Source organism: Amblyraja radiata, chromosome 18 (assembly GCF_010909765.2).
Source record: "Amblyraja radiata isolate CabotCenter1 chromosome 18, sAmbRad1.1.pri, whole genome shotgun sequence".
Taxonomy (NCBI): domain Eukaryota; kingdom Metazoa; phylum Chordata; class Chondrichthyes; order Rajiformes; family Rajidae; genus Amblyraja; species Amblyraja radiata.
Window position 1 is genome coordinate 35541852 of NC_045973.1, and position 18333 is coordinate 35560184.

The 18333-nt window shown below is 41.8% G+C and overlaps 1 protein-coding gene across 9 annotated transcripts in view; it reads right to left on the reverse strand.

Moving 5' to 3' along the window:
• The window catches only part of setd5 (SET domain containing 5), a 145722-nt gene that overhangs the window by 76875 nt on the left and 50514 nt on the right, over nt 1-18333 (reverse strand). For 7 of the 9 annotated variants that reach the window (XM_033037122.1, XM_033037115.1, XM_033037123.1 and 4 more), the window contains exons 2-3: nt 17852-17907; nt 12557-12735 (exon numbers count right to left, since the gene is read on the reverse strand). In XM_033037122.1, the coding sequence (XP_032893013.1) occupies nt 12557-12627 (71 nt within the window). In that variant the 5' untranslated portion in view covers nt 12628-12735; nt 17852-17907. The remainder of the gene's footprint in view (nt 1-12556; nt 12736-17851; nt 17908-18333) is intronic. The other 2 variants (XM_033037121.1, XM_033037120.1) reach the window with 1 other exon arrangement.

The following is an 18333-nucleotide window of genomic DNA, read 5'->3' on the forward strand; positions in this document are numbered from 1 at the left end:
TTTTGACAAGTGACTATTAAACTTCCTTCCACCCACCCTTCTGAGCTACACCAACACTTTGTGTCTTTTTTTTTTGTAAACCAACCTTTCCTTGTTTCCTCTGGGTCATTCAATTGCATGATTTATTATGAACCACCAGTAGATGGCAGCAAGTAATCTGGTAACCTGCACTTAATAAGGCAGGGGAGCTTGATGAGTGAAAATATCTAATAAATCATGAATGAGAGAGGCATACAGTTATCAACACATTCTTCCAGGTGAAATGAATTTATTTCCATGTGTGTTCAATTAAAATAATTAATTCTAAGCAAACTGGAGGAACAACACCTCATATTCTGCCCGAGTAGTCTACAAACCAATGGCATGAATATCACATCTGATTTCAGCTAACCTACTTTTGTTGATCCTTTCTCTCTTCTTCTGATCCACCCACTTGCTCTCATACACCCTTCTTTTCAATAACCTCAGCTCTTATCAACCAGTTTCTTTCCCCTCCCACTTACCCCATAAGCCCATCATGTACACACACCTTCCAAAGTACATATTTAAAATAAAAGGAGCAAGCAGTATTTCAGATGAGAATGATATAAACAACAACAATAACAGCACGGAAACAGGCCATCTCGGCCCTACAAGTCCGCGCCGAACAATTTTTTTCCCTTAGTCCCACCTGCCTGCACTCATACCATAACCCTCCATTCCCTTCTCATCCATATGCCTATCCAATTTATTCTTAAATGATACCAACGAACCTGCCGCCACCACTTCCACTGGAAGCTCATTCCACACCGCTACCACTCTCTGAGTAAAGAAGTTCCCCCTCATGTTACCCCTAAACTTCTGTCCCTTAATTCTGAAGTCATGTCTTCTTGTTTGAATCTTCCCTATTCTCAAAGGGAAAAGCTTGATCACATCAACTCTGCCTATCCCTCTCATCATTTTAAAGACCTCTATCAAGTCCCCCCTTAACCTTCTGCGCTCCAGAGAATAAAGACCTAACTTATTCAACCTATCTCTGTAACTTAGTTGTTGAAACCCAGGCAACATTCTAGTAAATCTCCTCTGTACTCTCTCTATTTTGTTGACATCCTTCCTATAATTGGGCGACCAAAATTGTACACCATACTCCAGATTTGGTCTCACCAATGCCTTGTACAATTTTAACATTACATCCCAGCTTCTATACTCAATGCTCTGATTTATAAAGGCTAGCATACCAAAAGCTTTCTTTACCACCCTATCTATATGAGATTCCACCTTCAAGGAACTATGCACGGTTATTCCCATGTGGTTAATGATGTGGAAAGGTTTTTTCTCAGGCTGGCATGAAAGATGGGAAGGCTCTTCCGAAAAGCAGAGCAGTCATGTCTTGGACGATAGTAATTCCTCAACCAAAGTCACAAAAATAACTTAAGCACTAATGCCTTAAATTATAAGTTAGGAACATGCCTTATCTCCCTCAAATCTTTCAAGCTGCCTCTCAACCTTTACCAATTCTATGAACGGTTAATATTTAATGAAATTCACAAGGAGCGTTATCCATTACTATTACCAACATCCTTTGAAATTCTGATTCCATTAACAAAATAATCTAATGGGTTTAGTTGTTAACATGCCCTACATGGATAGAATAATGCAGTATTTGATTCAGCTATGTAAAAAAGGTCGCAAGTACCATAACGTCACCACAAAATGTTAAATGCAGCCATTTTTTGTAATGGTGAGAAGATGGAAAGTAAGTTGTTCCAGTTACAAGATATCCAATCACTTTAAAAACTTCATAGGTAATTATACACACCAAAAGACTTGTTTGTATGAACAGTGTAAGCGGGGATATCTAGGTTTTATCCAGCCAAATTGTTTTGTAACAACTTTCAGGTTGTCTGCACAATGGATTTGTCAAAAGATAAATGCTCACCACAGAAACAGATAGACACCAGTTGAGATACAACAAACTTCATCATCACACATGCCAAATGCAAAGATAATTTCTTCTGCAAAACACTACATAATCCACATAAACAAATTCCAGCTAAAGATTAATCAATTTTCAGCTTGCTAAAGATTTCGGCTTCATATATATATTTGTGCAAATTAATTGAATCAAGAATAACACACCAAAATACCAGTTGCATTGCTACCGTTTATTTAATATCACCGCACCATTAGATCTTTAGTACATCATATGTCCATCACGGTTTTTATCAAGACTTTGGCACGATTTGGCATGGAATCGACCAAATTCTGAGAGCTTGCAATTCCGCAGGAATTTTTTCATCTCAATACCAAAGCTAAATTATGGCCTGAATGAACTTCTGCCTCATGGAACAGTCCTTTCCTTGTAGTCTCTCCTTGATAAATGACTACAAATTTGCAATACGATTTGATCAGGCAAGTTATCAGTCCAGTCCAAGACACGTATCCCCTTGCTGGAAAAATTGGGTCACCAATATTGATGCGTCGCTGATGCAAGGTTTTGTTGGTATATCCCAGATCTGGAAAAGTCTTCGCTATCCCTGGCACTACTCGTCTCTGCAACACTTTGATATATTGCGGCAATGTCATCGTCCATCAATTGGGAGCAGCAAATCAACACAACAGTCGCTGAAACAACCCCAGAATATCTTCTTTTCAGGAATTTGAAGAGTCCTGAACCCCAAAGGTCACCAGTCCACATTCTGCAGAAATGCTGCCTGACCCGTTGAGTAAATCCAGCTGTCATCTTTTCAGGATATTTGACAAACTGGTCGATATGGCATCTCTCACCGGCTCGCCAAACATTGCTACGTTGGTCCTGAACCAGGGAATGGCTTTCATCACTGAATTACACCTTTCTCCTGTCCTCACGTTCCAATCTTTATATTCTAAGGCCCATTGGTATCATTTCTTCTTCATCGCAGCAGTTAGAAGTTGTTTTGGCTATACGATCGACTTCAATGAGGCATCGGCACATGGCGTTTGTGTTTTGGAATGAATATCCGGAGAATGAAAAATGAACAGAAGAACTCTTTCGGAGAGATTTATACCTTTTCAGAAAAATACAAGAACATATGGTGGACATAGAAAATCATCATTTGATTAAATAGCAAAATCAGCCCATGATTCAAATAATTTGCAAAAGGATGTAAATATACTTGCTGGCAAATTCAAGCCCTTGCTTACACAGGATGATCACTACAGAATTCTCATGTGTTCTGTCATTCACCTCCACACAATAAGAATAGAAACATTTTTGCTATAGAGGGAGTGCAGCGTAGGTTCACAAGGTTAATTCCCGGGATGGCGGGACTGTCATATGCTGAGCTGGGCTTGTACACTCAGGATTTTAGAAGGATGAGAGGGGATCTTATTGAAACATAAGATTGTTAAGGGTTTGGACACGCTGGAGGCAGGAAACATGTTCCCGATGTTGGGAGAGTCCAGAATCAGAGGCCACAGTTTAAGAATAAGGGGTAAGCCACTTAGAACGGAGACGAGGAAACACTTTTTCCTCACAGAGAGTTGTGTCTGTGGAATTCTCTGCCTCAGAGGGCGGTGGAGGCCGGTTCTCTGGATACTTTCAAGAGAGAGCTAGATAGGGCTCTTAAAGTCAGGAAATATGGGGAGAAGGCAGGAACGGGGTACTGATTGGGGATGATCCGCCATGATCACATTGAATGGCGGTCGGTGCTGGCTCGAAGGGCTGAATGGCCTACTCCTGCACCTATTGTCTATTTTTGTACATTTACCATGGTTGGCTTTGATTGTTGGCCAAAAGGCCTGTTCCTGAGGCTGTTCTAAGGTTGATGAAAGTATCGTTTTATTGGAGAGTTTCAAAAAGAAACCTGGTGTTCTTTAAAAAACTTCATTTTCGGGTTCAACCTAAATCCCTTCCATAAGGTTTACCACAAGCTGGAGTTAACTGAAGCTCCTGTGCTGATGCAAGAGGAGTGTGACGTGAAGAAATAAATAGAACTTCAGATATCGACAGAGCAATGAGAATATAATTGAGACTCTTTCTTTGGCATAATAATCCAGCACATACCCAAGGTGGATCTCCTTAAATACAGCCACAAAATGCGAGGTTGACAAAAGATGAAAACACTATAACACACATATGTGATGGAAACATGCCTGATTATGCTTCAATCATTTTTAAGCACATTACTGCTCAAGTAAAGTGAATGGGATGCAAAACATTCACTCTCAAAATCCAAAATACAACCCTAAGGTATTGCGGGACAAATGAAGAATAGAGGTCAACATCAAAGCAACACATGAAAACCTTTCTTTCAGGCATGAAATTCATTTTCAGGTCGGGTGGCAAGAGGAAGATAAAAGGTTTGTACAATTCAACTTTTTCAGCTTGTAACATCGCATTGAGGGATGTGCATTGAGGAGAACATTGTCATGCAATTCAAGTTATCTCAATGCTGCTAGGTAAACCAGGCAGCATAGAGGTGCATGCGTGCAATGGCGAATGAATGATTTAATTACATTTCTTTGAGATGGCCTTTAACTTTAGCCTAAACAGCTTCAGTGAAAAAAACATGTTTCTTGCAGTAATTCCTTTCTCAAGAGGAATCTCATAATTGTACACTTTGCTACTCGCCTACTATCAGTGACCTGTTAAATGCTCCACTTCTCTACTTGCCAGGACAGGTGCAGCACCAACAACTCTCAAGAAGCTCACACCATCCAGTACAAAGCTGCCTTTGCTTAATTGGCAGCCCATCAATCACCCTAATCTTCCCAAGGCAGCTCCCCTACCCTTTCTTTGCTTTCCTTTCAATTGCACTCCAACACTTTCAATACTCTTCCAAGCTTCCTGGGGTATTCTTTCACAGAGTCTGACAAACGCTTCCCTTTTTGCCTAATCCTACCATTTTTATGCTGCTAAAGGGATTTTATAGTATTGACATATGGAAGATATTTTAACTTGTGGAGGAAAACAAAACTAGGGCTTATAAACATTACAAAAAAGAGCAATAAGAATCATCAATAACGTTGGATATCTTGAACATACCAATTTATTATTCTTAAAGTCACATACACTGAAGTTCACCGATCTGGTTAAATTTAAGACTGCTCAAATCATGTACAGAGCAAGAAATAATTTACTTCCAAGAAATATACAAAAACTGTTTATGGAATAACAGGGTGGGTATAATTTGAGAGGGGAACAAAATTTTTAAAAACTCAATGTCAGAACAACTCTTAAAAGTATGTGCATAGCAATCTGTGGTGTGAATTTGTGGAATGGTCTGGAACAGGAGATAAAACTTAGCACAAGCATAATTCAGTTTAAAAAGATGTACAAAAACACTTGTTTAAAAGGATATTGGGATGAGGATAGGTGATTGTGAGTGGGATATTTGTTATACTGATTGTATTGGGAAGGGTGATTTAGAGTGATGGGTTGTATATATGACTAAGGTACTGTATAGTATAAGGGTTTTTTCTTTTCTTTTTCTTTTTATCTTTTTTGTATGGCTTTGTAAATATTTGATTAGTGTATAAATGTAAATAATTTGGTGTACATATAGTGGCTGGTGTACATATGGTGTACATATAGCTGCTAAATTTGTATAAGATAATTACAAGCAGTTGAATAAGGGGTGGGAATTAATAAGCTTTGGCTTCTTCCTGTTCCTTTTCGGACACATACAATTTCATTTATTTATAGATATTGTTTATGACACTATATTGGTCATTGGTCATTGATAAATCAAAACAGACACCCAAGAAAAACTCCTTATCCCAAGAGAGATCAGAATGGGAAACGTTAAAATGTTATAAAAAAAAAAGGCCTTGCTTAAAGCATGCTGATAAAATAAGCAAGAGAAAAGATTAGAAATGAATTAAGCAATCAGTGGAAGGAGGTTTATCTGCTGCATAAATACAACAAACAGTAATTAGGCCGAATGCTCCATTTCGGTTTTCTAATCTCTATAACCTAACAAGTTTATAATATAGAGCATAAATTGAATGCTGGAACTATTAGTAAACTATGGGCCACCAAGCTCTCTCAGACTTGCCTGCATGTTTGCTTTTATGAGTCAGTAATTCCCCCGAGTCTTTGCCTAACTGTGCACGATTATTTTTTTCTCCATAAAGGGCCTGTCCCACTGACGAGACTTTACAGCAAGTGCCTTTGACCTTCAGGCTCGAGGGCACTCGCCTGGAAAACCTCGAGCTGGATTGACCGCCAGCCATGAAACCGCGAGCTGGATCGACCGGCTGCACACGCACACACACTTCGCAAAGGCGGGGAGGCCTGGGAAAGCGGGGGAAATTCACAGCCGTAATGAAGAGGAGGTAAAAGGTGGCTGCACAGTGTACAGTGAGTCCTTTAGAGACTGTGGAGAGGAGGAGGGAGAAGGGGGGGGGGGGAGGGAGAAGGGGGGGGAGGGAGAAGGGGGGGGAGGGAGAAGGGGGGGGAGGGAGAAGGGGGGGAGGGAGAAGGGGGGGAGGGAGAAGGGGGAGGGAGAAGGGGGGGGGAGAAGGGGGGGAGAAGGGGGGGGAGAAGGGGGGGGAGGGAGAAGGGGGGGGAGGGAGGGAGAAGGGGGGGGAGGGGAGGGAGAAGGGGGGGAGGAGGGAGAAGGGGGGGGAGGGAGGGGGAAGGGGGGGGGAGGAGAAGGGGGGGGAGGGAGAAGGGGGGGGAGGAGAAGGGGGGAGAGGGAGAAGGGGAGGAGGGGGGGAGGGGGAAGGGGGAGAGGGAGAGGGGGGGGGAGGGAGGAGGGGAAGGAGGGAGAAGGGGGGGAGGGAGAAGGGGGGGGAGGGAGGAGGGGGGGCGGGGGGGAGGGGGGGGGGGGAAGGGGGAGGGGGGGAAGGGGGAAGCGGGAGAAGGGGGAGAGGGAGAAGGGGGGAGAGGGGGAAGGGGAAGGGGGGGGAGGGAGAAGGGGGGGAGGGAGGAGGGGGGGGGGGAGAAGGGGGGGGAGGGAGAAGGGGAGAGGGAGAAGGGGAGAGAGAGAAGGGGGGGAGGGGGGGAGGGAGAGGGGAGGGGGGGGGGGAGGAGGGGGGGAGGGGGGGGGGGGGGAAGGGGGGGGAGGGAGAAGGGGGAGAGGGAGAAGGGGGGGAGGGGGAAGGGGGGAGAGGGGGGGGGAGGGAGAATGGGGGGAGAGGGAGAAGGGGGAGGGGGGAGGAGAAGGGGGGGGAGAGAGAGTGAGGGGAGACACTTTTAAGAAGTCAGACAACTTTTAATAAAGTTTAGAGGCCATTTAACTTACCGATCGGTTTTCCTAGGTCCTGAAAACTCCAATGAGCCAATTAAAATGCCTGGTCAGCAAAGGAGATTTCCTACGGCTACCTCGACTGCCTATAACTACATAGCGACCCCACTCCACTCCGAGTTCAAAAGAACCATTCCAACCATGCTGAAAATGTTTCCTCGGCCAAACTGAGGCCGCGAGTATGCAGGAACTTCCCTCGAGCATGAAGGAGAGTTCCAGTGACCTCATAGGACCTCCTAGGACCACGTGTCGACCATGCTGCGAGTTTGAGTCGACGGCAAACTCTTCTAAACTTGCAGGTTAGGTCGCTGCAGTGGGACAGCCCCTTGACTGCAGAATCCAAAATTGGAGAGTGGGTGAATGAATAATACAGCATCGGTAAAACATTATTCACTTTGCTGATAAGGATAGAAACATTTTATCTTTTAAATCGTGGAAAACTAATAAACTCAGTGTCCAGGTTCATGATATGCAGGAAGTTAATATGCAGGTACAGTAACAAGGGTGTGAAGTGGGCAGAGCAACTGGACGTGCCCTTTAGAGCAAGGAACACAAGGGGAAGGAATGACTCGTGGAAAGCACGGTAAAGAAAAGTACTGTATGTGGCATCCCACTGAAGTTGAAGATTTTAAATGATAAGTCACTCCAGACCACTGGAGTAAATTTGTTCATAACCATTTTCAAATTTGACAAAACATCATTAAAAGTCTGCAATGTGTACCAAATGTCGCTCCAAATTGTTATGCATTCTGAATAACACAGCGTAATCCACAAAATGTAAGAATCTAATTTTTGTCAATAGGAATGAAATAGGAATGAAATTTTATTTCAGGTGTTTCCTTAATTTGTTTTATGTCAAGAGTCTGCATTCATTTTTCATTAATTTCATAACCTTGCTACAGCTAAAGATTCAAAATCTAATTTTAGGTCCATGTTTTCCCTCACATTGTCCGCAATCATGCTATTTTTTCCCTGCATTCTGCTTACGATCACAGCCAACTGACCACATAGACATGTATCTCTCTCAAACTGAACTTGTAAAAGTGGTGGGGAAAGGGGAGGAAGCAAAGTGAGGTATTTTCAAATATAAAAGAGAATATTTTCCTGTGAGGTTGCATAAACATTGAAGCCAAATACTAAGTCAAAGGGTCAGTCTGAAGAAGGGTTTCGGCCCGAAACGTTGCCTATTTCCATCTCTCCATAGATGCTGCTGCACCCGCTGAGTTTCTCCAGCACTTTTGTCTACCTACTAAGTCAAAGGCATACCCAATGGTGGGATTTAAGAGACTTTTGGACAGAAACATGGGCATGCAGGGAATGGAGGGATATGGATGATGTGCAGGTAGAGGAGATTAGTTTAACCTGGAATCATAATCGGCGTAGACAAAGTGGGTTGACGAGCCTGTTGCTGTGCTGCACTTTTAATGTTCTGAGTTCTCCTCTCCAAATAAAAGGGCACCTGTTTATACTCAGAGGTTTTGCCAATGGTTTTTATTTGCACCAAATTGTTGGTTAACAATTGTTGGTTACTGCAATGAGTCGCTTACATCACACACCTTCTGTTTTAATCTCTGGCCTTTGTTCCAACCACCTGCAGATAAACCCCCCTCCCCCCCCCCCCCCTCCTAGCCTGTGTCTTGCTATCACCTGCCTCACTTTGTCCTGCCTTGCCTCTCTACTTTTCTCCCTCCCCCCTTCCCCCACACAATCAGTCAGAAGAAGGGTCCCAACCCGAAACATCACCTAGCCATGTTCTCCAGAGATGCCTCCTTGACACGTTCAGTTATTCCACCACTGTGCCCATTACTGTTTTGGTTTGCTTTATACCCCAAATTAAAAATTTCAAACAATAATGTGAGTTTATTTGTTGCATTTCACTGAACAGTGTAATTATAAGATTAATTAATATAAATATGCATTCTTTTCTTATTTGACACATACACATTTTATGCAGATAAACCTTTCACAATATGAACCCAACACATACTACTGAATACTGTAATTGTATAGCCTGTGCCAATCTGGTCTGAGCCCATACCTTACAGTAATTAATCTAAATTTAGTACTAATTCCTGTTTGCAGTACACCCCCCAGTTGAAACATGATCCTGCAATTGGAACACTCATTCCCTTCTTTAGAGGTTAAGAGTAGGCAGCAAGATTACACATTTGAATAGGACTATTAATAACAGGGGATAAAATTACCATGTTGTAGGTACAGGGTGCACCACCATGAATACAGCGGGAAGTACCGACCATAGGGTTAACTGTAGCACACGTGACTTCTTCCATCTCAAGCAGCATAGAAACACAGAAAATAGGTGCAGGAGTAGGCCATTTGGCCCTTTGAGCCAACAACGCCATTCAATGTGATCATGGCTGATCATCTAAAATCAGTACCTCATTCTTGCATTTCCCCCACATCCCTTGATTCCTTTAACCCTAAGAGCCAAATCAAACTCTCTCTTGAACACATCCAGTGAATTGGCCTCCACTGCTATCTGTGGCAGAGAATTCCACAGATTCACAACTCTCTGGGTGAAAACTTTTTCCTCATCTCATTCCTGAATGGCCTACCCCTTATTCTTAAACTCTTACTCCTTGTTCTCGACTCCCCCAACATTGGGAACATTTTTCCTGCATCTAGCCTGTCAAATCCCTTAAGAATTGTATATGTTTCTATAAGATCCCCACTCCTCCATCTAAATTCCAGTGATTACAAACCCAGTCGACCCATTCTTTCATCATATGTCAATCCCACCATCCTGGGAATTAACCTTGTGAACCTACGCTGCACTCCCTCAAAAGCAATAATGTCCTTCCTCAAATTAGGAGACCAAATCTGCACACAATACTCCAGGTGCGGTCTCACCGGGGCCCTGTACAACTGCAGTAGGACCTCCTTGCTCCTAAACTCAAATTCTCTTGCAATGAAGGCCAATATGCCATTCGCTTTCTTCGCTGCCTGTTGTACCTGCATGTTTATTTTCAGTGACCGACCAAGCACACCCAGGTCTCATTGCACCTCCCCTTTTCCTAATCATTGACTTCTCCAATTTCAGATAGTCCTCGCTTTCTACCTCCTTCCCCTCCCCAGCTCTCCCACAGCCCACTGTCTCCGCCTCTTCTTTTCTTCTTCCCCCCCCCCCCCCCACCCACATCAGTCTGAAGAAGGGCCTCGACCGGAAACGTCACCTATTTCTTCGCTCCATAGATGCTGCCTCACCCGCTGAGTTTCTCCAGCATTTTTGTCTACCTTCCATTCAGATAATAATCTGCCTTCCTGTTCTTGCCACCAAAGTGAATAAACTCACATTTATCCACATTATACTGCATCTGCCAACTCGCCCAACCTATCCAGCCTCATAGCATCCTCCTCGCAGCTCACATTGCCACCCAGTTTTGTGTCATCCGCAAACTTGGAGATGTTACATTTAATTCCCTCGTCTAAATCATTTATATATATTGCAATAACTGGGGTCCCAGCACTGAGCCTTGCAGCACCCCACTAGTCACTGCCAGCCATTCTGAAAAGGACCTGTTAATTCTTACTCCATGCTTCCTGTCTACCAACCAGTTCTCTATCCATGTCAATATCCTACCCCCAATACCATGTGCTCTAATTTTGCACACTTCTCTTGTGGGACCTTGTCGAAGGCTTTTTGAAACTCCAGATACACCATATCCACTGACCCTCCCTTATCCATTCTACTTGTTGCATTCTCAAAAAATTCAATAAGATTAGTCAAGCATGATTTCCCCATCATAAACCCATGCTGACTTTGACCGATCCTGTCACTGCTTTCCAAATGCGCTGCTATTAAATCTTTAATAATCGACTTAAGCATTTTCCCCACTACCGATGTAAGGCGGGAAATTGGTCTATAATTCCCAGTTTTCTTTCTTCCTCCTTTCTTAAAAAGTGGGGTTACATTAACTACCCTCCAGTCCACAGAAACTGATCCAAAGTCTGTAGAACATTGAAAAATGATCACAAATGCATCCACGGGCCACCTCCTTGAGTACTCTGGTATGCAGACCATCAGGCCCTGGGGATTTATTGGCCATCAATCTCAACAGTTTATCTAACACCATTTCCTAACTAATGTGGGTTCCCTTCAGTTCCTCCCTCCTACTAAATCCTTAATCCCCTATGAATAATGAATTAGTTTAATATGGGATTATTAACTTTCCACTTTCAAGAGGTTCAAAATGATTAACCAATTAAAAATGGGAATTTTAAATTTGCTATGTGCTCTCTCAAGATGAGGAACTGACCATTCATATAATTTCTGATGTTCAGAAACAAACTACATTTGTAAGAGAACAGCATGCTGATTCTTTATGCCAACTACAACCTTTGGGAAGAAAACGCCCGCAAAATAAATCGAGCTGCACTTAAATTGGCTTTGAAGAAATACATACTATCGATCTTAGTTGTTAATGATTCAGAAGCTTTGATGACATTGGCCATCATGTAAATTTGTTGGGTGAGGAATGGAGCAGGAGGAAAGGATTTATATAATTAACTGAAGCATACAGCCAAGGAATAGAAAAGAGCACGTGGATGATATTGGAGATTGAGTGGAAGCAAATGGCCTGGTTGAAGCAGGAATGGAACAGTTTAACTTCCTACGACTGGGGAGCTGCCAAGTCCTGCATCTGAAGCAAGCAAAACAGCTCCGGGAAGTGAGATCATGACTGAAAGCTGATGAGGCGAGTTCAATAATATTTTGCCGGTTTCGACTATTATTGCTTCCTGTATACTAGCTAATTAGTTGTGTTAGTTTACAAGAAGTCGGAGTCATGGAGCATGCTTGTAGAGTTTAGCTACTAACGCAGCCAAAAAGGTAGATTCAGATAAATATTACAAACACTTTAGCAATCAGAGGTTAAATATTTGGCAGTGGGAGAAAGGTGAAAAGGGAAATATAGATACAAGAAACTGCAGATGCTGGTTTACAAAATAAAAAGTGCTGAAGTAACTCAGCGGGTCAGGCTGCATCTCTGGTGAGCATTTAATGGTGACGTTTCGGTTTGGGGCCCTTCTTCTATCACCTATTGATGCTCTCTGGAAAAAGGAAATAGTTTGGAGAAGGGAAGCGATGTTTGATGATAAATTAATAAATGTAATTAAGATAGAGATACAGCAGGATTATTGGTGGTAGTATTGCATCCCACGATAAACATTTTATATATTAAAAATACACCATTGTTGTAGAGCTCACCATAAATCATTGCTTTACACAACACCCCATAATCACCCAACACTTCAGTCATCCACTTTAAATGATTTCTCTCTGCATCCTCTCCACCCACTTCCCCCAGGATCTGAATTGTACTCACTCTGAACCAGCAGCCATATCAGAGTATGAAGTATCCGGTGTGGTAACTCCAAGTGGAATTACTATGCTCATGACGTCCAACACCAAGTTGTGTTTATCACGGGGTCCGAAGCAATATGCCTGACCACACCGAGGCCGAACAGCCGCAGTGTCGTGTGCAGATCATGGACATGAGGGAAACTGCAAAAAGGAGCAAATCAAAAAATAAACATCAATAACTTGAGCATTTTACACAGATCTTATTCTCAGCCATATTACTCTGGCTTTGCAACGTGGAGTGAAATGTGAATACTCCAAGGCAAAATAAAATCAATGACATTGTCACACCACTTACTTCAATGTTTGTGCCTAGTATGTTCTCCAAGAGTCACAAAATACATCACATGCTGGAATCTGGAGCAAAAAACAAACTGCTGGAAGAACTCAGTAGGTCAAGTGGCATCTATGGAAGGTCCACACATGAAATGCCAACCATGCCTTTCTTTGCCTCTGCAGATGCTGCTTGACCTGCTGAGGTTCCACCAATAGCTTTTTGTGTCCTCCAAGAGTTACAGCAATTAAAAATGTGCATTTTTAGCAGGCACCTGAGAAGCTTATTACCTAATTATAAAAGACCCTTTTGAAAATCCTTGCTCATGTAAAGAACCATTAAGGACAATTTGTCCAGTTTTTCATTTGTTGACAACACAGTAGGTGTGCTGTGCTGTAACTCGCACAATCAAAGCACATCAAACAAAGGGAACAACAATGTTACAATACCGTGTCTATTAGAAAAGGAGAGCAACAACAATACATATCAATTACGTTTTTCATGTGGGGTTGGTTATGATGCGTTTCATACAACATTTATTTTTTCATGTGATCCTAAACAATGTGTTATACTATATGAAATGTAAGGGGAAAAAAAGTGTTTAGATTAGTTATGAAATTCTAATTCAAATGCATATTCCACTTTTAGTCAAAGAATAATCTAATGCAAGTTTTGCAAAACAGTTCTTTTCTGACCACTTCTTCAGGATACCACTGTAGTATTTCTTAAGCTTTACCTACAGTGCCCTCCATAATGTTTGCGACAAAGATCCATCATTTATTTATTTGCCTCTGTACTCCACAATTTGAGATATCTAATAGAAAAATATTACATGTGGTTAAAGTGCACATTGTCAGATTTCATTAGAGGGTATTTATACATTTTGGTTTCACCATGTAGAAATTACAATTGTGTTTATTCATAGCCCCCCCCCCCGCCCCGCATTTCAGGGCACCATAATGTTTGGGACAAATTGATTCACGGGTATTTGTAATTGCTCAGGTGTGTTTAATTGCCTCCCTAATGCAGGTATAACAGAGCTCTCAGCACCGTCTTTCCATCAGCCTTGGAAACATTTATTGCTGTTTATCAACATGAAGACCAAAATTGTGCCAATGAAAGTCAAAGAAGCCATTATGAGACTGAGAAACAAGAATAAACTTGTTAGAGACATCAGCCAAACCTTAGGCTTACCAAAATCAACTGTTTGGAACATCATTAAGAAGAAAGAGAGCACTGGTGAGCTTACTAATCGCAAAGGGACTGGCAGGCCAAGGAAGACCTCCACAGCTGATGACAGAAGAAAAATCCCCAAACACCTGTCCGACAGATTAGAAACACTCTTCAGGAGTCAGGTGTGGATTTGTCAATGACCACTGTCCACAGAAGACTTCATGAACAGAAATACAGAGGCTACACTGCAAGATGCAAACCACTGGTTAAGCGCAAGAATAGGATGGTCAGGTTACAGTATGCCAAGAAGTACTTAAAAGAGCAACCACCGTTCTGGAGGAAGATTAACTTATATGAGAGTGATGGCAAGAGCAAAGTATGGAGGGGAAAAGGAACTGCCCGAGATCCAAAGCATACCACCTCATCTGTGAAACACGGTGGTGGGGGTGTTATGGCCTGGGCATGTATGGCTGCTGAAGGTACTGGCTCACTTATCTTCATTGATGATACAACTGCTGATGGTAGTAGCATAATGAATTCTGAAGTGTATAGACATATCCTATCTGCTAAAGTTCAAACACATGCCTCAAAACTCATTGGCTGGTGGTTCATTCTGCAGCAAGACAATGATCCCAAACATACTGCTAAAGCACGAAAGGAGTTTTTCAAAGCTAACAAATGGTAAATTCTTGCGTGGCCAAGTCAATCTGAACCCAATTGAGCATGCCTTTTATATGCTGAAGAGAAAACTGAAGGGGACTCGCCGCCAAAACAAGCATAAACTAAAGATGGCTGCAATACAGGCCTGGCAGAGCATCACCAGAGAAGCCCCCCAGCAACTGGTGATGTCCATGAATCGCAGACTTCAAGCAGTCATTGCATGCAAACGATATGCAACAAAATACTAAACATGACTACTTTCAGTTACATGACGTTGCTGTGTCCCAAACATTATGGTGCCCTGAAATGGGGGGACTCTGTATAAACACTGCTGTAATTTCTACATGGTGAAACCAAAATGTATAAAACTGGCCTTTGTTAAAATCTGACAATGTGCACTTTAACCACATGTGATTTTTTTCTATTACAAATCTCAAATTATGGAGTACAGAGGCAAATAAATAAATGGGTCTTTGTCCCAAGCATTATGGAGGGCACTGTCTCTACACAATTTAAAGTTAGGAATATTTTCCTTATCATCTGGTCACGTTTTAGTAATTGTTCTAAAAAGCATCGGAAGCAATCATGGTGACCGAATACAATTGATCAATGGTGATCAGTCCGAATGTAAAGTTTTCCAATCTTTCTCCTGAAGACAAATTAAGCCCCAATTACTAAAGTGCAGTCCACTCAATGTGTGCTCGATTCCTTGACATTCAATTATTTAACAACTTCAAACATACTTTTCTCCATGGCTCTAACTGGGAATGTGTTAACCACACTTAGAGTTATTAAGTTTATGCTATAAATGCTATGTTTGACGACTACTGATTTGCACCTCCATTTATCTTTGAAGTAAATTGTCCTTTCTCAAGTCACCAGTAGTCAACACCATTTCTTTAAAAAATCCTGCCCTAATATCTCAATTTTCTAATTTTAGGGGTCTTTCTCATGCCTCCATCATCCTATCAGAACAATATCCATGTTCTAATCCCAACAGCATAGTTTGAAAATTATTTCATGTTTTGAATATTTATCTCAGGAATATATCTCACGTACATGGATAGGAAAGGTTTAGAGGGACATTGGCCAAACACGGGCAGGTGGAACTAGTGTAGATGGGGCACCTTGGTCGGCATGGGCAAGCTGGGCAGAAGCATTTAATTCCATACTGTATGACGCTATAATTCAATATTGAGTTTTGATAGCTCCTGCTGTCACAGGGCATGCAAGTACATGCAGACCCGATATATGTCTAAATGGATACTCTTAGACACATTAAGACATATTAGAGGTTTTATTTCTCAACTATATTAACATTTAGAATTATATATCCCTTTACAGATTACATTGAAATATAATTTGGTATTACAGACATCAGACATTCTCCGAACTTCCAGAATAGCACGACAGATGGCACAATGGGCTAAGTGTTCGGCTGGCAACCGGAAGGTAGCCGGTTCGAATCCCGCTTGGAGTGCATACTGTCGTTGTGTCCTTGGGCAAGACACTTCACCCACCTTTGCCTGTGTGTGAATGTGTGTGAGTGATTGGTGGTGGTCGGAGGGGCCGTAGGCGAAGAATGGCAGCCACGCTTCCGTCAGTCTGCCCCAGGGCAGCTGTGGCTACAGAAGTAGCTTACCACCACCGAGTGTGACTGAGGAGTGAATGAATAATGCGATGTAAAGCGCCTTGAGTATTAGAAAGGCACTATATAAATCCCATCCATTATTATTATTATAATATCATTTTTTTAAAGTTTAAAATGACAATTTTCATATGTGTGTGAGTTTACCATCAACACACTTGCTGTTGCAATATTTCAGTAATAATTAGACATTAAACCCTTGAGATCCTGAAAATGTGATAATATGCCCCATAAAAGGCAAATTATTTATTTTCCTCTTAATTCACGCATTTTCCACCCCATAACTTTGAGATTATGCTTATATAAATTCTTTCACAAATCCACAGAGTGGCAGTGGAGTGGATGTTTCCACTAGTGGGAGTGTCTGGGACCAGAGGCCGCATCCCCAGAATAAAAGAATCCCCAGAATCTTTAGAAAGGAGATGTAGTGGAATTTCTTTAGTGACAATGGTTTTCATTGCCACAGAAGGCCATGGATATTTTTAAGGTGGAGAATGATAGATTCTTGATTAGCACGGGTGCCAAGCGTTATGGGAAGAAGGCAGGAGAATGGGTTTGAGAGGGAAAGATAGATCACCCATGATTGAATAACGATGTCGACTTTATGGGCCGAATGGCCTAATTCTGCTCCTATAACGTACGAACATAAATTTGCCAAGACGGAAAACAGGAGAGGAGTGAGGATGATTCCATGAGGGGTTTCAGTCTAAGGATTGCACATTAACACTATACTACTCTCACATCCTCCCAACATTGCAAAGGGCTTTGCAATAAGCAAGGTATTTTGAAATGTAGTTATTATTATTTTGTAAAGAATATGCACAGGCTTGAAGACATAACAAAAATACATAAACTATGAATTTGAGATTTCACCATCCAAGGTTCACATGCCAAGGTTCTTTACAGTCCAAAAAAATATGAAGAAAACACAAAGAGTAAATCAAAGTAAAATATGATGTTACATATTTCTGCCATGAGGAGGTTGTAATATCAATTACAGCCAGTTAAAATGTGTCAAAATGTATATATATATTCTAATGCTTAAAAGGGTGTGTGTGTGTGTGTGGGGGGGGAATAGTGGGAGGGTGCAGTGGAGCATCGAGGTTAAATAGGATGATGGAAACAACCCTTTCTAACAAAGATTATAGAGCAGAGCCTCTTTGCTTTCTAATATACAAGCAGCAAAGTTTTAGTGCATAAAAATACACCAACTATGCAAAGCATTTATTCAGTTTGACCAAACACCATTTTAGATATCAAAAGCCCTGTTTAACATTAGAAGATCTAAACAACAACAGATTATGAAATGATTTATATAACCTACAAGGAATCAAAATGTAAAGGATGGAGCTCAAGAGTTACCAAAATGCTTACAATGCGAGTTAATCTTGGATCCAGTCCAGATCTACCATTTTACTTTAGTTTATAACAGTTTAGTATACAGACTCCACCCATACACCCAATCTCTTTGGCGACACAATTAGGAACCAACACAACCAACTCACCAGCACATCTGTCACTGTATCTGTCCTGGGGAAGGATGGAGACCAACGAGACCAGCCTAGTTGAGAAAGGACATTAACCTAATCACTTATAAACGGCAAAATAAACAAAGTAAATTTATCCTCTTCAAAAAGAATAGGATGCAATTCAATCAAAATGAGGTCGCTTTTCCACAACTTCTGTAATGCAAAATGGCAAAATATATCACACACTTTTATGAACAGTTCTATTTTAATTGGTTTAATTTGGAGATACAACATGGAAACAGGCCCTTTGGTACACTGAGTCCACGTCGACAATCGATCACTCGTTCACTTGTTCCATGTTATCCTATTTTCACATTCATTCCCAACACACAAGGGGCAATTTACAGAGGCCAAGTGACTTACAAACCCGTACCTCTTTGGGATGTGGGGGGAAACCAGAGCACTCTGAGGAAATCATGGGCAGCACAACAGCTGTGCTATTGTGCTGTCCATGAAAG